This window comes from Trachypithecus francoisi, unplaced genomic scaffold (genome assembly GCF_009764315.1).
Source record: "Trachypithecus francoisi isolate TF-2019V2 unplaced genomic scaffold, Tfra_2.0 Lachesis_group10, whole genome shotgun sequence".
NCBI classification, from domain to species: domain Eukaryota; kingdom Metazoa; phylum Chordata; class Mammalia; order Primates; family Cercopithecidae; genus Trachypithecus; species Trachypithecus francoisi.
Window position 1 is genome coordinate 31,546,198 of NW_022681455.1, and position 20,113 is coordinate 31,566,310.

At 45.6% G+C, this 20,113-nt stretch overlaps 1 protein-coding gene and 1 pseudogene across 1 annotated transcript; one reads left to right on the plus strand and one right to left on the minus strand.

The window, feature by feature from the left end:
• Positions 1-9,707: 9,707 nt before the first annotated feature.
• Positions 9,708-11,014, minus strand: LOC117088518 (peptidyl-prolyl cis-trans isomerase A-like). The gene is made up of 3 exons (XM_033219812.1): positions 10,692-11,014; positions 10,245-10,368; positions 9,708-9,761 (listed from the first exon to the last, which is right to left on the minus strand). Exons 1-3 carry the CDS (start codon positions 11,012-11,014, stop codon positions 9,708-9,710), a joined length of 501 nt encoding a protein of 166 aa, XP_033075703.1.
• Positions 11,015-14,128: 3,114 nt separating this feature from the next.
• LOC117088519 lies at positions 14,129-20,062 on the plus strand (annotated as a pseudogene).
• The last annotated feature ends 51 nt before the right edge of the window (positions 20,063-20,113 follow it).

A 20,113-nucleotide genomic window follows, 5' to 3' on the forward strand; every position in this document is an offset into this window, starting at 1 on the left:
TTTATTTTTGAGACGGAGTCTCTGTCGCAGTGGCAGGATCCGCCTTCCGGGTTCACGCCACTCTTCTGCCTCAGCCTCCCGAGTAGCTGGGACTACAGGCGCCCGCCACGCCCAACTAATTTTTTGTATTTTTAGTACAGACAGGGTTTCACCGTATTAGCCAGGATGGTTTCAATCTCCTGACCTCGTGATCCGCCCGCCTCGGCCTCCCAAAGTGCTGGGATTATAGGCGTGAGCCACCGCGCCCGGCACTTTTACTCTACTTTTAATTGCCATTGCTTTTCAATGGCTAAATCTGTTAATTCGTTATGGGTTGCAAAAGAATTATAGTCTCAGTCTCTCATTCCTTCCTCATTTACTAGCTGAATAATTTCTGAAATAAGAGATTTATCCTTGGCCGGACGCGGCTCACGCCTGTAATCCCAGCTACTCGGGAGGCGGAGGTAGACGAATTGCTTGAACCCGGGAGGCGGGGGTTGCAGTGAGCCTCTAGAGATCGCACCATTGCACTCCAGCCTGGGCAACAAGAGTGAAACTCCGTCTCAAAATAAATAAATAAAGTGGAGCACTTGACGGCCATGGGAGAGAATGGGCTATGACCACACATAGCAAGATGATGAGCCCAACAAAGATAATGAGCCCGACCACATGAAAACAACTTTTACTTTCATTCCATCAGAACCGACAGAACTAATCTACGGTGTTACAAATCAAGACAGTGGCTACTGTAGGGTGGGGAGGGTGGTTTATGAGTGAGTAGGACTCCAGGGTGTTTCTTGGAGGGTGGACATGATGTTGCTTGATGAAGGTGTTGTTTATCTGAGATTTTACTTGCCCACCTGTGATTTGTCCCCCTTCCTCCATACATGATGTCTTTCCTTCAAGTTTACATTTCTGGTGTTTTAAAACAATTCTCTCTAAGCTAATAGAATTTCTCCTACTCCAAGTCCTTAGAAATGCTGCATTGAAAATACCAGTGAAATTTTTTTTTAATTCCAGGAAATAAATGCCTGTGACTCAGATATAAAAAGGAGAATCTACCACAAGAGCAGTGGGCTTGGGAGCTGACACCAGAACAGCTCTGGAAATGGCTGTCGAGCCAGGAACTAGGAATCAAAACTCAAACAGGACCACAGGAGGTGGAGGGTAGAAAAGACGCCCCAGCAGTGCATGAATGCATGAGTCATGGGCAGTGGCTCATGGGTTGCCTGGCCAGTCTGGAACTTGGGGAACATAAAGTTGGAAAATTAGGGGGTAGAAGAGAGAAGTGTGCATTCACCTGTTTCCATGGGAAGAGCGTGTGAAGATAGAGGTTGCATGTGGATGCCCACCAGAGGGGCTCCAAGGGCTGGGGCTCCCTGTAACCAGGTGGGCGAGATGGCTTGACGGACGATGCCACTCAGCCGCACAGGGCTTGCTCATGGAGTTCGTGCATGAAGTGGCCGTGGTGGCTGCAATGGACACTGCATGGGCACAGCAATTGAGTCGCTACTCACCAGGGCTGACCTGGCAGCTGCCACTGCTGAGGACCTAGCCTGCTAAAAGCAGCTGTTTCTTTGAACAGAGAAAAAAAAACGGACAATGTTAATTAAGAGCAAGACAGTGTTAGGACAGATAAATACGCCATTGCAGCTATAGTAGAGATGTAAACAATCTTGAAATTATAAAAACAAACAAAAAAAATGTCGATGGAAAAGACTTATTGCAAGTAAAGAAGTTAAAACAGTTGTAAAAATTCTATTTCTGCCCAACTGTATCCAGATTGTTTCACAGGGAAGTCCTACTAAACCTTCAAAGAAGGTTATTGGACTTATTTAAAATATTCAAGAGAATGGGGCAAAATATGGAAAGCTAGACAACTCACTTTATCAGATATGAATAATGTTAATTCTAAAGTCAGAGAACAAATAATAAAGCAACATGATAGGAAAATCACTATTAATAATTAGATGAAAAATAGATGAGAAAAATAGTAGACTGTGTCCATCAGTGTGCTATAAACAAATTAAATATCTTGACCAAGTTATGAATCCCGAGAATGCAAGAATATTTAAACTTTAAATCTTTTAATGCATTTTAACACTTAATTCAATAATTCAGAGAGAGATAATCATAGTTCACTAGATGTAGAAATCACTGTAGATGAAATTCAACACTACACCTGACCTACATTTCTTCAGTTATCTCTACTTTTAAGAATTCGTGATCAGTGCAGCACTATCACAATAGGAAAGACAAGGAATCAACCTAGATGGCCATCAATAGTGGAACGGATAAAGAAAAATGCGGTATTGGCCGGGCGCGGTGGCTCAAGCCTGTAATCCCAGCACTTTGGGAGGCCGAGACGGGCGGATCACGAGGTCAGGAGATCGAGACCATCCTGGCTAACACGGTGAAACCCCATCTCTACTAAAAAATACAAAAAACTAGCCGGGCGAGGTGGCAGGCGCCTGTAGTCCCAGCGACTTGGGGGCTGAGGCAGGAGAATGGCGGGAACCCGGGAGGCGGAGCTTGCAGTGAGCTGAGATCCGGTCACTGCACTCCAGCCTGGGCGACAGAGCGAGACTCCGTCTCAAAAAAAAAAAAAAAAAGAAAGAAAAATGCGGTACATATACACCATGGAATGCTACCCAGCCAAAAAACAAGAACGAAATCATGTCCTTCACAGCAACGTGGATGGAACTGGAGACCATTATTCTAAGCAAATTAATGTAGGAACAGAAAACCAAGTACCACGTTTTCTCATCTATAAGTGGGAGCTAAACCTTGAGTACACATGGACACAAAGAAGGGAACAATAGACACTGGAGCATCCTTGAGGGTGGACGGTGGGAGGAGGGGGAAGATTTTAAAAAACGACTTATCCAGTATTGTGCTGATTACCTGAGTAACAAAATTATCTGCACACCAAACACCCATGATACACAATTTACCCATGTAACAAACCTGAATATGTATCCCTTGAACCTAAAAAGTCGAAAAGAAAAAAGAAAAATAGAATTCCTGATCAGGTTGAGCCCACTTAAATAATCCAGGACAATGGCCGGGCGCTGTGGCTCACGCCTGTAATCCCAGCACTTTGGGAGGCCGAGGTGGGTGGATCACGAGGTCAGGAGATCAAGACCATCCTGGCTAACACGATAAAACCCTGTCTCTACTAAAAATACAGATAATTAGCTGGGCGTCTTGGCAGGCGCCTGTGGTCCCAGCTACTCAGGAGGCTGAGGCAGGAGAATGACGTGAACCTGGGAGGTGGAGCTTGCAGTGGGCCGAGATCGTACCACCGTACTCCAGCCTGGGCAACAGAGCAAGACTCTGTCTCAAAATAATAATAATAATAATAATAATAATCCAGGGCAGTCTCACCTCTCAGTGTCCATACCCTTAACAATATCTGCAGTTCATTTTGTTGTGTAAGATCACACATCCAGGGCCGGGCGCGGTGGCTCAAGCCTGTAATCCCAGCACTTTGGGAGGCCGAGACGGGCGGATCACGAGGTCAGGAGATCAAGACCATCCTGGCTAACATGGTGAAACCCCGTCTCTACTAAAAAATACAAAAAAGACTAGCCGGGAGAGGTGGCGGGCGCCTGTAGTCTCAGCTACTCGGGAGGCTGAGGCAGGAGAATGGCATAAACCCGGGAGGCAGAGCTTGCAGTGAGCTGAGATCCGGCCACTGCACTCCAGCCTGGGCGACAGAGCGAGACTCCGTCTCAAAAAAAAAAAAAAAAAAAGATCACACATCCAAAAGTTCTGGAGCTTAGGGTTTGAATGTATTTGTGGGGCATTATTCTGCCTATTATAATTATATTGTGGCTGAATGAGATTTAACATTAGTCTAATTAAACTCCTAGAAGATGAAAGGTAAGTAATTACAAGGAGGCATTCCATAAGGAGATATGGCAAACAATTAAGTAAAGACATACACAGCCCCATGAATGAAAGGAGATTCACATTGACTCAGACCACACTGGAACTTCAGATGGCAAAGACAAACAGTGATCTTTAAAGTGGCCATAGACGAAACTGGCCGGGCGCGGTGGCTCATGCCTGTAATCCCAGCACTTTGGGAGGCCGAGGTGGGTGGATCATGAGATCAGGAGATTGAGAACATCCTGGCCAACGTGGTGAAACCCAGTCTCTACTAAAAATACAAAAAAATCTACTGGGCGTGGAGGTGCACACCTGTAGTCCCTGCTACTCAGGAGACTGAGGCAGGAAAATCGCTTGAACCCATAGTCCCAGCTACTCGGGAGACTGAGGCAGAAAAATAGCTTGAACCCAGGAGGCAGAGCTTGCAGTGAGCCGAGATCACACCATTGAACTCCAGCATGGGCAACAGAGCAGACCTGAGTTCAGTTACAGTGCAAGATGACTAAGGCAATCCTCAAAACCAAATACCAGTAATTCCCCCTTTCCAGTCTCAGACCCAGCTTTAAGATCACAGCATTTAATCATGCCTTAACAAATATTTAGTGAGTGCTTCTGTGCTAGGCATGGTTCTAGGCCTGGTGATCATTTAATCAATAAAAGACAAACACCTGCTCCCTGATGCTTACAATCTGAAAGACAGACAATAAATAAAAACATAATAACAGTAGTGGGTTACATGGATGTGTTCCAGTAAAGAAAACATCTTAAAATAAAACAACAGACTTTATATGTTCTGTCTTTCTCTGGGTTGACTGGGCTCAGCCAGGCAGCTCTTCTGCTCCATGTGACATGGGCAAAAGCTGCCATCATCTGGAGCCCGAGGGGCCCAGAACATTCAAGAGGCTTACTGGGGCTGTTAACTCGGTTGTCTAAGTTCTCCTCCACCTGCTGCTCCACATGGCTAGGTTGCTCCCTGCTCCATCCCTGGGCTTCAGAGGGGGTGTTTCAAGATGTCTAGTCAGAACCACAAGGGATCTTTTGTAAGAACCTCAGAAGTCAGGCAGTATCATGATCCCCATGTTCTAGTCACCAAAACCAGTCTCAGATCCAAGAGTCAGGGAGTAGGGGGATTAGGCTCAGGTCTTGATAGAGGATGGCAAGGTCACATTGCTAAAGAGCGTGTGGGATCAAAGACATTGGTGAAGCCATCTTTGGGAAAAGACATTTGCATACTTAGAAAGAGATAGGAGATAAGAAAAACAATAATACGAAGTAGAGAATTAATGCAAAGTCACACCGGTGGCATTTTTAAATAGGATGGTCAGGGCCGAGTGCGGGGACTCATGCCTGTAATCCCAGCACTTTGGGAGGCCTAGGCGGGCAGATTCCCTGAGGTCAGGAGTTCAAGATCAGCCTGGCCAACATGGCAAAACCCCATCTTTACTAAAAATACAAAAATTGGGCCAGTCACGGTGGTACATGCCTGTAATCCCAGCACTTTGGGAGGCCAAGACAGGCGGATCACGAGGTCAGGAGTTTGAGACCAGCCTGATCAACATGGTGAAACCCCATCTCTTCTAAAAATACAAAAATTAGCTGGGAGTGGTGATGCGCACCTGTAATCCCAGCTACTCAAGAGGCTGAGGCAGGAGAATCACTTGAACCTGGGAGGCAGAGGTTGCAGTGAGCCGAGATCACACCACTGCACTCCAGCCTGGGTGACAGAGTGAGACCCTGTCTCCATAAATAAATAAATGAATACATTCATACATACATACATACATACATAAATATAGGATGGTCAGGGTTGGCCTCTTGGACGGGTCATGTGAGCAGACCTGAGGAGGAAACAGCTATGCAGATATTTGAAGGAAGAACCTTCCAGTATCCCGCTGTAAGCATACCCAGGACTCTGTTCTGGGGCAGACCCTAGAGCTGCAGTAGAAATGGAGGTGGCCACACTCACAGAGATTGTGGCAGAGAGTGATGGGGATTTGGGTCTCCCCTTCCTGCTGTGGCTGTTGGAAGTTCTGGAGTTGGGGAGGGAAATGCACTGGCATGTGGAGGAAGACAAGGAGAGGAGGAGGAGGCTGAAGTGTGTCCCACCCTCACTCCACCTCTCTGTTCTCTCTCTCCTGCACCTGGTGCCTCCCCGACTTCCCCAGAGTTGTGGTCACTGACAAGGAGGACCCTCAGGGCAACCACACCTTGCCATGCAGAGCACCTGGCTTCTCATCTGCCAACCTCACTCTGACCTCGCAGTAGGAAGGGAAGGAGCCAACTCTGGACTCAAGGCTCAAGGGGACCAGACCCAGGGAGATGAGACATATCAGGGCTGAGCAGCTGTGGGGGACCCTCCCAGAGAAGGCATGAGATACACCTGCCTGCAGGTGCCCCTGGGCCTAGAGAAGCCCTTCAGTGTGACTAGGTGAGGTGTTGTCAGAGGACCAGGGGCTGAGGGAGGGGCATCCCATCCAGACCCTGCCCCCCTCTCTGCCTCAGCACTCAAGGCCCCTTCCTCCCTCCTCTATGGAGATGCTGGGAATGTCCTCATTCTCCCTCTGAGCACTCACATCTCACCCCTCATCTGTCTCCCTAACCTCCTTCCTTCCTGCTGCAGCTTCTGCCCCAGCCCCAGGCTCTGGCCTCTCTCTGCCCAGTTCCACCCTCCAGGGGGTGATGGTTCACTTCCCTCTGAGGAGCCAGCACTAGGTGAGAGGCTAGGAGAAGGAAAAGCTCATGGGCCATGGGTTGGGAGGGAGAATGGGCACTGAAATGGAAGGGTTGGGGAGACAGAAAAGGCAGGTGTTTCCAAATCACCATTTTTCTGTCATGGTCCAAGGGTGCCATCCTGGTGCCAGGCCCAGGGATGTGGAAAGAGCAGCAGGAATTGGAAATACTCCACAGGAAAGAACAATGTGACAAAAGAACAATGTGACTCCTTCCTCCACCGTCTTCCTCCTCTTGCCTATTCTGGCCAATTCTGTAAGTGAATCATGTTACCAAAATGTTAAATGCTTCTTTTAGGAAAGTCTCCAAATATTAGGGAATAAAATTATTAGGGTCTAAGCCCTGCATACCGAAAAACAGAAGCTTTAAGAAATAAAGACCTAGGCCGGGCGCGGTGGCTCAAGCCTGTAATCCCAGCACTTTGGGAGGCCGAGACGGGCGGATCACGAGGTCAGGAGATCGAGACCATCCTGGCTAACACGGTGAAATCCCGTCTCTACTAAAAATACAAAAAAATTAGCCGGGCGAGGTGGCGGGCGCCTGTAGTCCCAGCTCCTCGGGAGGCTGAGGCAGGAGAATGGCGTAAACCCGGGAGGTGGAGCTTGCAGTGAGCTGAGATCCGGCCACTGCACTCCAGTCCGGGCGACAGAGCGAGACTCCGCCTCAAAAAAAAAAAGAGATAGAGTCTTGCTCTGTCACCCACGCTGGAGTGCAGTAGTGTGATCTCAGCTCACTGCAACCTCTGCCTCCCCAACTCAAGCAATTCTCCTGTCTCAGGCTCCCAAGTAGCTGGGATTACAGGCATGCACCACCACACCCAGCTAATTTTTGTATTTCTTAGCAGAGATGGGGTTTTGCCATGTTGGCCAGGCTGGTCTCAAACTCCAGACTTCAGGTGATCTGCCCGCCTCGGCCTCCCAAAGTTCTGGGATGAGCCAAAGTTCTGGGTGTGAGCCACTGCGCCCAGCTGAATCAGCTCTAAAGTGGTGCTGAAGTGAGAGCCATTTATGTGCCTGTGTGAGCTCAGGCAGGTCTCAGACAGGTCTTGGGACCTTTGTATCCTCCTTAGAAGAGTGAAATAAGCACCCATTGCCCAGAGCTTGGTTATGATACATCATTCTCCGATAAAAGGAGGCAGGGCTCCTTAGAAAAACAGCTGATTCTAGGGCTGGGATAGCAAAAACATAAGATGAGCCCGGCACATCTTGTAATGCCGGAAAGTAACCCCTACCCATCTCCCAACCCACACCACCAAAAAATAAGGGCACATCAGAGGGACACAGGAGTCAACCTGAAAGAGCTCCCCATGGACAAAGCTGGAATAATCTGAGCAACAAAGTACAATAGTATTGGATTAGAACCCAAAATATAAATAAATATTCATTCCACACTGATTTATTTCATCAAAAATAAATAAATAAATAAATAGGGAAGAAGAGACAAAATCTTCCTTACAGAAGAATTTCAAAAAATATATTACAAGAATCTCCGTTCCAGGAGGCGGAATTTTATTTCTCTCACCTTGAATACAGGTTGGACTTGCCGACTTGCTTCCAAAGACTAGAGTATGAAAAGGGAAAAATAATAACTTTACAGTGGAAAAATGTAGCAGACACTACCTTAACCAAGCAACCAGTCATGTTAACATCTTGCACCCCAGAAATGATGTGATGAGGACACTCCCCCTCTATAGTATTCTTCCCTTAATCTCATAACCCCAATCTAATCATCGTAAGGAAGCGTCAGACAAACCCAAAGTGAGGGACATTCTACAAATTATCTGTCCAGTATTCTTCCAAACTTTCAAGGTCATGAAAATAGGTAAAGACTGAGAAACTCACAGATCAGAAAGACTAGAGAGACTCAAAAGCTAAATGCATTAATGGGCCTTGGAAAAACTGATGAAGTCCAAATAAAGTCTACAGTTTAGCAAATAGTATTATAGCAATGTTAATTTCTTAGTTTCTTAGTATTGACATAATTTTGTTAGATGTTAACATTAAGGAAAGCTGGGGTTTATGGAAACTCTGTGTTCTAGCTTTGCAACTCTTTAAATGTATTATTGTTATTGTTATTTTTTGTTTTGTTTTGTTTTGTTTTTGAGATGGATTCTTGCTCTGTCACCCAGGCTGGAGTGCAATGGCGCGATCTCAGCTCACTGAAACCTCCACCTCTTGGATTCAGGTGATTCTCCTGCCTCAGCCTCCCAAGTAACTGGGATTACAGGCCTCCCAAAGTTAAATCTATTATTATTCAAAACAAATTGAATTAAAAGTGAAATTAAGCTAGGCACAGTAGCTCATGCCTGTAATCCCAGCCTTTTGGGAAGCCAGGACAGAAGGATTCCTTAAACCCAGGAGTTTGAGAAAAGCCTGGGCAACATAGTGAGACCTTATCTCTATAAAAAAAATTTTAATATAAAAAGTGAAATGAATAGACATATATTAAATAAATTAAATCAATAATTAATAACATTCAGAAACAGAAAACATCAGCCCCAAATGGGTTTACTGATAAATTCTACCAAACATTTAAGGAAAAAAATTATACCAATTTTCTATAATCTCTTCCAGAAGCCATACTTTCTTTTGTTGTTGTTGTTATTTAGTTTTAATTTCATAATCATAAACTTAATGCTGCAATCCAGCTAGGCATGGAAGGGAACAAGGAAAACATGGAACCCAAAGGGAACTGCAGCGAGAGCACAAAGTTTCTAGACTACTACGAGCAAATGGGTGGAGGGTGCTCTCCTGAGTTATAGAAGGAATGGTCTAGTGGTTAAGATAAAACACAAGTCAGGCCAGGCTCACACCTGTAATCCCAGCACTTTGTGAGGCTGACGCAGGTGGGATCACCTGAGGTCAGGAGTTCGAGACTAGCCTGACCAACATGGAGAAATCCATCTCTACTAAAAATACAAAATGAGCTGGGTGTGGTGGCGTATGCCTGCAATCCAGCTACTTGGGAGGCTGAGGCAGGAGAATCGCCTGAACTCAGGAAGCAGAGGTTGCAGTGAGCCGAGATGGTGCCATTGCACTCCAGTCTGGCAACAAGAGTGAAACTCAGTCTCAAAGAAAACCCAAAAAAACAAACACAAGTCAAACTTAGTCAAGTTGTCCACAGTCAGCAATGGTGATCTTCTTGATGGTCTTGCCATTCTGGACCCAAAGCACTCCACGGCCTCCACAGTATTCATGCCATCTTTCACCTTGCCAAAGACCACGTGCTTGCCATCCAACCACTCAGTCTTAGCAGTGCAGATGAAAAGCTGGGAATTGCCCGGGCCTGGTGGCTCACACCTGTAATCCAGCACTTTGTGAGGCTGACGCAGGTGGGATCACCTGAGGTCAGGAGTTCGAGACTAGCCTGACCAACATGGAGAAATCCATCTCTACTAAAAATACAAAATGAGCTGGGTGTGGTGGCGTATGCCTGCAATCCCAGCTACTTGGGAGGCTGAGGCAGGAGAATCGCCTGAACTCAGGAAGCAGAGGTTGCAGTGAGCCGAGATGGTGCCATTGCACTCCAGTCTGGCAACAAGAGTGAAACTCAGTCTCAAAGAAAACCCAAAAAAACAAACACAAGTCAAACTTAGTCAAGTTGTCCACAGTCAGCAATGGTGATCTTCTTGATGGTCTTGCCATTCTGGACCCAAAGCACTCCACGGCCTCCACAGTATTCATGCCATCTTTCACCTTGCCAAAGACCACGTGCTTGCCATCCAACCACTCAGTCTTAGCAGTGCAGATGAAAAGCTGGGAATTGCCCGGGCCTGGTGGCTCACACCTGTAATCCCAGCACTTTGGGAGGCCGAGGCGGGCAGATCACCTGAGTTCGAGACCAACCTGACCAACATGGTGAAACTCCGTCTCTACTAAAAATACAAAAATTAGCCAGGTGTGGTGGCGCCTGCCTATAATCCCAGCTACTCAGGAGGCTGAGGCAGGAAAATTGCTTGAACCCGGGAGGCAAATGAGCCAAGATCCTTGCAGTGAGCCAAGATTCTGCCACTGCACTCCAGCCTGGGTGACAGAGTGAGACTCCATCTCAAAAAAAAAGAAAAAAGAAAAAAAAAAAACCGGAAATCATTTGTGTTGGGTGCAGCATTTGCCATGTACAAGATGCCAGGACCTGTCTGCTTTAGGATGAAGTTCTCGTCATCAAATTTCTCCCCATAGATGGACTTGCCACCAGTGCCATTATGGCATGTGAAGTCACCACCCTGACACATAAACCCTGGAATAATTCTGTGAAAGGAGGAACTTTTATAACTAAATCCTTTCTCTCCAGTGCTCAGAGCACAAAAGTTTTCTGCTGTCTTTGGAAACTTGTCTGCAAACAGCTTGAAGGAGACGCAGTCCAAGGGCTCGCCATTGACGGCGATGTCGAAGGACACAGTGGGGTTGACCATGGCTGATAGTACGGGGCTCCTGGGGGTGGCGTCTGCAAAGCCAAGACAGACACTTTCTATCTCATTTCTTGAGGCCGGGATTCTAGGAGGGAATACTTTCTAACTAATTCCATGAGGCCAGCATTTGCCAAATACCAAAATCAGATGAAGACTTTACAAAAAAAGAAAACCACGGACCAATATCTCTCATGAACATAGATGCAAAAATCCTCGGCAAAATGCTAGCAAATCAAATCCACAATGTATGAAAAGAGCAATACACCACGACTAAGTGGAATTTATCCCAGGTATGCAAAGTTACTTCAACATTTGAAAATCAATTAATGTAATCCATTACATCAACTGGCTAAAGAAGAAAATCACATGATCATATCAACAGAGGTAGCAAAAGCAATTGACAACATCCAACACCCATTCATGATGATTAAAAGACAAAAAAAATCTCTTAGCAAGCTAGGAATAGAGAAGACCTTACTCAAATTGATAAACAACATCCACAAAACATCCACAGCTAATATCACACTTAATGGTGAGGAACTAAAAGCTTGCCTGCTAAGATCAGGACAAGGCAGGAATGACCCTCTCAACACAGCTTTTCAACATTGTACTGGAAGTCCTAGCTAATGCAGTAAGACAAGAAAAGGAACTAAAAGGTATACAAATTTGGAACAAGAAACAAAACTCTCTTTGTTCACAGATGATATGATTGTCTATGTAGAAAATCAAAAAGAATCCACACACAAAAAACTCCTGGAACTAACAAGCAATTATAGCAAGGTTGCAGGATATAAAGTTTATATGTAAAAGCCAATCACTTTTCTATGTATCAGCAATGAGCATGTAGAATTTGCTATTTAATTTTTTTTTTTGTTCAAGATGGAGTCTTGCTCTGTCGCCCAGGCTAGAGCGCAGTGGCGCCATCTCAGCTCACTGCAACCTCCGCCTCCCGTGTTCAAGCAATTCTCCTGCCTCAGCCTCCTAAGTAGCTGGGATACAGGCGTGTCCCAACATGCCCAGCTAATTATTGTATTTTTAGTAGAGACGGGGTTTCACCATGTTATCCAGGCTGATCTCGAACTTTTGATCTCGTGATCTGCCTGCCTTGGCCTCCCAAAGTGCTGGAATTACAGGCGTGAGCCACCACGCCTGGCCCAGAATTTGCCATTTAAAACACAATACCACTTACGTTAGCACCCCTAAAAATGAAACACTTAGGTACAAATCTAACAAAATATGTGCAAGATCTATATGAACAAAACTACAAAACTCCAACAAAAGAAATCAAAGAACTAAGCAAATGGAGAGATATTCCATGTTCATAGTCACGAAGGCTCAATATTGTTAATATATCTGTTCTTTCCAACTTGATCTGAAGAATGAATGCAATCTCAATAAAAAACCTCAGTGAGTTATTTTGTGGATATTAACAAACTGATTCAAACTTTATATGGTGAGGCAAAAGACCTAGCCAGCACAATACAGAAGAAAAATAAGTCAAAGTACCACCACTACCTGACTTCAAGACTTCCTATAAAGCCATAGTAATCAAGACAGAGTGGTGATTAGCGTAGCCATTGTGGGAAACAGTATGGAGGTTCTGCAAAAATTTTAAAAATGAAATACCACATGATCCAGCAATCCCACTAATGGGTATATATTCAAAGGATATAAAATCAGGATGTTGAGATATTTGCACTCCCATGTTCATTGCATCGTTATTCTTTTTTTTTGATTTTTTGCTTTAGATTCAGAGTCTCTCTATTTTGCCCAGGGTTGTCTTGAACTCCTGGCCTCAAGCGATCCTGCTGTCTCAGCCTCCCAATTAGCTGGGATTATGGGCACGAGACATTGCACTGGGCTGCTGCATTATTCTCAATAGCCAAGATATGGAATCCACCTAAGTGTCCATCAATGGATGAAGGGATAAAGAAAATGTAGTATATATAAAAAATGGAATAATATTCAGCCTTGAAAAACAAAATCCTGTCATTTGTGACAACATGGATGAACCTGGAAGACATTATGTTAAGTGAAATAAGCCAGGCATAGAAAGACAAATACAATTTCACTTATATGTGGAGTACAGAAAAAAGTCAGACTCATATATAGAGAGTCAACTGGTGGTTATCAGAGGCTGGGAGGTGGGGGAACTGGGGAGATGTTAGCCAAAGAACACAAGATTTCAGTTAAGAAGAATAAGTTCAAGAGATCTATTGTACCTTATGGTGACTAAACTTAATAACAACATATTGTATATTTCAAAATAGTATGATAATTGCTTTAAGCATTCTCATCACACACAAAAAATGTGTATGTGAGGTAATGTACATGTTATTAAATGTTTGGTTTATGCATTCCACAATGTGTGTGTATGTATGTGCGTGTATATATATATATATATATATATAAACATGATGTACACCATACATGTATAAAATTTGTCAATCAAAAAATTAATTTTAGAAAGACAGAGTGGCATTGGCAAAGAATAGCCAAATTGATCCACTTGAGCAGAATAGAGAGCCAAGAAATAGTCCCACATAAATACAAGGAGCAAAGACAATACAATAGAGAAAAGATAGTATTGGTCGGGCGCGGTGGCTCACGCCTGTAATCCCAGCACTTTGGGAGGCCGAGATGGGCAGATCACGAGGTCAGGAGCGCGAGACCATCCTGGCTAACACGGTGAAACTCCATCTCTACTAAAAATACAAAAAATTAGCCAGGTGCAGTGGCGGGCACCTGTAGTCCCAGCTACTCAGGAGGCTGAGGCAGGAGAATGGTGTGAACACAGCAGGCGGAGCTTGCAGTGAGCCGAGATTGTGCCACTGCACTCCAGCCTGGGCGACAAAAGCAAGACTCCGTCTCAAAAAAAAAAAAGAGAAAAGATAGTCTTTTCAGCAAATGATGCTGGAACAACTGGACAGCCATGTACAAGAAAAATGGAAAGAGCTCTCTTAAAAGGTTACTGTGAAAGCCACCTGTGACAGTAACAGAAAGTGCCCAGCAGGGTCTCTGACACTTAGTAATGTAATCTCTCTCACTGTAATGTAATGGCTAAACTTCAACATCGCTCAGCCCCTATCTCCATAAAACTTTCCCATAGAGGCAACCATGGTTCCTGTCAGTCACCCAGTCCTGCCAATCCACCGGGTAGGACACAATATTGAAGGGCCCATCAGCACACTGGCCTTAGGGGGCTCTGCAGCCCCTTGACCTTGTGGATGATGCTGGTCTTAATCTCTTCTTGTCCCTGGCTAAAGACAGGTCCCTCCTGCGGAGGCCAGGTCAGAATGCTCATCTGATTAAGACTCTATTAAGAGTCAGGAATAACAAAAACAACAATAAATAAATAAACATAGTAACATAATCCATGTGTCTTAGTCCATTTCCTGCTGCTATAACAGAGTACTACAGACTGGGTAATTTATTTTGTTGTTTTTCAGACAGGGTCTCTCTCTGTCGCTCAGACTGGAGTGCAGTGGCACGATCTCAACTCACTGCAACCTCCACCTCCCAGACTCAAGTGATCCTCCCACGTCAGCCTCCTATGTAACTGGGACCACAGACCCGCATCACCACACCCAGCTAATTTTTGTGTTTTTTTGTGGAGATGGAGTTTTGCCACGTGCCCAGGCTGGTCTCAAACTCCTGGGCTCAACCTTGGCCTCCCAAAGTGCTTGGATTACGGGCGTGAGCCACCACACCCAGCACAGACTGAGCAATTTATAAAGAGAATAAATGTATTTCCCACAGATCTGGAGGCTGGGAAGTCCAAGAGCATGGCACTGGCATCTTATGAGGGCCTGGCTGCAGTATTATCCCACGGTGAGAGGTGGAAGGGCAAAGAGGCTGAACTCAGTTTTATCTTGCCATACAATGGCATTAATCTATTCAACCTAATCAACCCTGAAAAGTCCCACATCGGCCAGCATGGCGGGGTGGCTCACACCTATAATCCCAGTACTTTGGGAGGTCAAGGTGGGCAGATCACCTGAGGTCAGGATTTCGAGACCAGCCTGACCAATATGATGAAAACCTGTCTCTACTAAAAATACAAAAATTAGCTGGGCGTGGTGGCACATGCCTGTTATTCCAGCTACTCAGCAGGCTGAGACAGGAGAATCCCTTGAACATGGGAGGCAGAGGTTGCAGTGAGCTGAGATTGTGCCATTGCACTCCAGCCCGGGCAACAGGAGTGAAACTCCACCTCAAAAAAATATAAAAATAAAAAAGTCTCACATCTTAATACCATTAGGATAGCAATTAAATATCAACATGAGTTTTGGTGGGGGACATTCAACCTTAGCACTAGGTAATCTGGTTTGTGTATTTTTTTAATCTTAATTCCTTCATTTCTACAATTATGAGATCTACAATTCGTCCACTATATTTGTTTTTTGGTTTTTGTTTTGTTTTGTTTTTTGTTTTTTGTGTGTTTTTTTGTTTTTGTTTTGTTTTGTTTTTTGAGAAGGAGTCTCGCTCAGTTGCCCAGGCTGGAGTGCAGTGGCGCCATCTCGGCTCACCTCAAGCTCCGCCTCCCGGGTTTACGCCATTCTCCTGCCTCAGCCTCCCAAGTAGCTGGGACTACAGGTGCCTGCCACCGCACCCGGCTGATTTTTTGGATTTTTAGTAGAGACAGTGTTTCACCGTGTTAGCCAGGATGGTCTCGATCTCCTGACCTCGTGATCCGCCCGCCTCGGCCTCCCAAAGTGCTGGGATTACAGGCGTGAGCTGCCGCGCCCAGCTGTTTTTTGTTGGTTTTTTTTTGGGACGGAGTCTCACTCTGTCACCAGGTTGGAGTGCAGTGGCCTGATTTCAGCTCACTTCAACCTCTGGCTCCTGGGTTCAAGTGATTCTCCTGCCTCAGCCTCCCAAGTAGCTGGGACTACAGGCATGCACCACCATGCCCAGCTAATTTTTGTGTTTTTGGTATAGACGGGGTTTCACCATGTTGGCCAGGATGGTCTCAATCTCTTGACCTCGTGATCCCCCGCCTCAGCCTCCCAAAGTGCTGAGATTACAGGCGTGAGCCACTGAACCTGGCCTCATCCACTATATTTGAACTGACCCAAAGGCCAGTGCTTTCTTAATTAAGTTCCCACAGATGAACAAAACCAAAATTCAGATTCTATTTTATTTATGGCTTAGAACTACCTACTGTTAAAACACACACACACACAAAAAAAAAAAAAAAAAAAAAAATCTACCTACTATAAATTATTGAGGGTTAGTCCATTTAGTCCATTTTGGAGTACATAACCTAAAGCAGAAACTCACGTGATTGAAATGTCATTTTCCCAAAGGATCGTTATTAGTGTATCATTTAGGTTGTCTTGCAAAAGTCTCATTTGTTGTTTTTTTCTAAATGGCTGCTAATCTTTTAAATTAACAGATACAGGGCCAGGTCCAGTGGTTCATGCCTGTAATCCCAGCACTTTGGGAGGCTGAGGCAGGCGGATTACTTTAAGCCAGGAGTTCAAGACCAGCCTGGCCAACATGGTGAAATCCAGTCTGTACTAAAAATATAAAAATTAGCTCCACATAGTGGCACATGCCTGTAATCCCAGCTTCTTGGGAGGCTGAGGCATGAGAGTTGCTTGAACTCGGCAGGCGGAGGTTGCAGCGAGCAGAGATTGTGCCATTGCACTCCAGCCTGGGTGATGGAGCATCACTTTGTCCACCCCCCAAAAATGTAGTTAATTTTTTTTTTTTCCTTTTTTTTTTTGTTTTTTTGAGATGGAGTCTTGCTCTGTCACCCAGGCTGGAGTGCAATTGCACGATCTCAGCTCACTGCAACCTCCCAGGTTCGAGCAATTCTCCAGCCTCAGCCTCCTGAGTAGCTGGGATTACAGGCGGCTACCATCATGCTTAGCTAATTTTTTGTATTTTTACTAGAGATGGGGTTTCACCATGTTTGCCAGGCTAGTCTTGAACTCCTGACCTTAAGTGATCCACCTGCCTTGGCCTCCCAAAGTGCTGGGATTATAGGTGTGAGCCAACCGCGCCTGGCCAATTTTCAATGTTAATTGGTTGTGGATTGTTTAACCATATACTGCATAGTTTCACTTATCTATAACAACAGTAGTTTGGGGCTCTTATATGCTAATAATTAAGACTTCAGCTGTGTGCACATTGCAATTAAAGTATAAATCATGCATAACCTTATCATTAAGATACAAGAGGGAAAGCCCTTCTCCCCTAAAACTTTTACAAAGGTTCTGGGTTCTTTTCCCACTTAAGTGGGAAAAAGTCAGCTAATGAGGAATGTAAAGTCTTTGGCCTCATCTAAAGGTGCTTTGGCCTGCAACTGTGAGAAGCACTGACTGCTGGGAAGGCCTCCCGGCCTGGTTCCTGGACTCCTACACCATGGCAGAGGCCATCTTCCCTCCCAATGCAGAGTGATATCCAGATAGTAAGCTGGCTAATAGCTGTCCACTCTCCAGCAATCCTGCCTTCTGGGGCATGGTTTTCTAAGGACCTTCCTGTTCCTAGATGATCAAAATTGGGACCAGCCACTCCCTTCTCAGCCACCCCTGCTTCTGGGCCTGTGGCTATGCCCTCCAGTAACAACAGGACACCCCTTCAGAACACCCTGCAGGAAGCCAACATCTCTACACAGGCTCACACATGCACGGTGTGTGCACAGGACTTTGGTTCTAGTTCAGGAGGTATGGGGGGAGGCTCACTAGTCGAACAGAACTTGAGGCCTGTACCAGTGTCATATCCCAGGAGCCAAAGTTACAAGGGATACAAAGTGCCCAGACCTACCAGAGAAGGCAAACCCTTACAGCATGCAGGGCTAGACAGGGGCAAGAAACAAGGTCATTCTGGGCCAGCAAGAAGAGGGAAGGGGAAATCACAGGCATACCTTGGAGATACTGCAGATTTGTCTCCACACCATGGCAACAAAGTGAGTCACACAAACTTTTTAGTTTCCTATTGTGCATAAAAGTTATGTTTGTACTACATTGTAGTCTGTTAAGTGTACAGTAGCATTGTGTCCAAAAAACTGTGTATACTTCACGGAGTCTCACTCTGTCACCCAAGCTGGAGTGCAGTGGCACGATCTTGGCTCACTGCAACCTCCGCCCCCTGGGTTTAAGCCATTTCCTGCTGAGCCATCCAAGTAGCTGGGACTACAGGTGCCCATCACCATGCCCAGCTAATTTTTGTATTTTTAGTACAGATGAGGTTTCAGCATGTTGGCCAGGCTAATCTTGAACTCCTGACCTCAAGTTATTCACCCGCCTCAGCCTCCCAAAGTGCTGGGATTACAGGTGTGAGCCACGGTGCCTGGCCATATACTTTAATTTAAAATATTTTATTGTTAAACGCTAACCATCATCTGAGGCTTCAGCTAATCCTGATCTTTTTGCTGGGGGAGGGTCTTGCCTCCATGGATCAGGGGCATGGTTGCTGAAGGCTGCTTTGACAACTTCTTAAAATAAGACTATGACGTTTGCCTTTTGCCGCATGGATTATTCCTTTCAATATTATTGTGCCTCAGTGAATAGGGAGGCCCAGAAAGCAGAGTCGGGAGAATGGCCAGTTGGTGAAGCAGTCACAATACACACATTTTTCCATTAAGTTTGCTGTCTTATATGAGCATCGCTCATGGTGTCCCAAAACAATCACAATAGTTACAGGTCACTGTAACAAGTATAATAATGAAAAAGCTTGAAACATTTTGAGAATTCCACAGTGTGACACAGAGACATGATGTCTGTCTGCTGTTGGAAAAATAGCATCAACAGACCTGCTTGATGTGCTTGACACAGGGTTGCCACAAGCCTCCTATCCCTAAATAAAAAACAGCGTCTGCAAAAAGCAATAAAGGGAAGCACAATAAAAAGGTACATCTGCAAAGGGGAATCAGCACTTAAGCAAGGTCAGGATGAGCTTTCAAGTCAGGTGGACCTGGACATGAACCCTCCAGGCCCTACCAACAACCAGCTGTGAACCCTCGAGCACATCCAGCCTAGAGCTACCCCCAACAGACACTTCCCCAGTGAGTGCTGAATGAAACCATCTGAGCCAATTTCCTCAGGTGCAAACCAGGGATGTAATTCCTACCTTGCAGAGTGAAGTGAGAAAAGATAGTGTTAAGAAAAGAAAAAGACATGCCGGGTGCAGTGACTCACGCCTGTAATCACAGCACTTTGGGAGGCCAAGATGGGCGGATCACGAGGTCGGGAGATGGAGACCATCCTGGCTAACACGGTGAAACCCCATCTCCACTAAAAATACAAAAAATTAGCCAGGCATGGTGGCGGGGACCTGTAGTCCCAGCTGCTCAGGAGGCTGAGGTAGGAGAATGGTGTGAACCAGAGAGGCGGAGCTTGCAGTGAGCCCAGATTGTGCCACTGCACTCCAGCCTGGGCAACAGAGTGAGACTGTCTCAAAAGAAAAAAAAAAAAAAGACGCAAGACCTGTGGTAGCCTTTCCTTTCTGTCTGGCAGCAGCCACTGGGTAAACCAAGATGGTGCATACAAGTACATCCAGGAGCTATGAAGAAGCAGTCTGATGTCATGAGCTTTCTTCTGAGGGTCCGTTGCTGGTGGTACCACCAGCTCTCCGCTCTCCACAGGGATCCCCTCCCCGCCCCACCCAGCCCAGTAAAACACGCTACTGGGCTACAGCCAAGCAAGGTTACGTTATATAGAAGCACCGTGGTGGCCGAAAATCCAGTTCCTAAGAATGCAACTTAACAGCAAGCCTATCATGGTGTTAACCAGCTAGTTAGCTCAGAAGAGCAAGCTGGATGCCACTGTGGGGCTCTGAGTCCTGAATTCTCACTGGGCTGGTTAAAGATTCCACATACAAAGTTTTTGAGTTTATCCTAGTTGATGCATTCCATAACACTGTCAGAAGGAAACCTGACACCCAGTGGTCCACAGCAAGCACAGGGAGATGCGTGGGCTGACATCTGCAGGCCAAGAGAGCCATGGCCTTGGAAAGGGCTGTAAGTTCTACCACACTACTGGTGGTTCTCGCCATGCAGCTTGGAAAAGGTGTAATACTCTGCAGCTCCACAGCTACCACTAATACAAGTAATGTTTGTAAAATTCATACCTAATAAACACTAGATTAAAAAAA

Bases quoted from the DNA above. Each gene is read 5' to 3' on its own strand.
- LOC117088518 (XM_033219812.1), bottom strand. From the start codon at position 11,014: ATGGTCAACCCCACTGTGTCCTTCGACATCGCCGTCAATGGCGAGCCC. The intron at 10,369-10,691 runs TGATTTCCGGTT...ACCAGGCCCGGG, and splicing joins AATGCTGCACCCAACACAAA to CAATTCCCAGCTTTTCATCT. The intron at 9,762-10,244 runs GCAAGACCATCA...CTTTGGGTCCAG, and splicing joins AGTGCTTTGGGTCCAGAATG to AATGGCAAGACCATCAAGAA.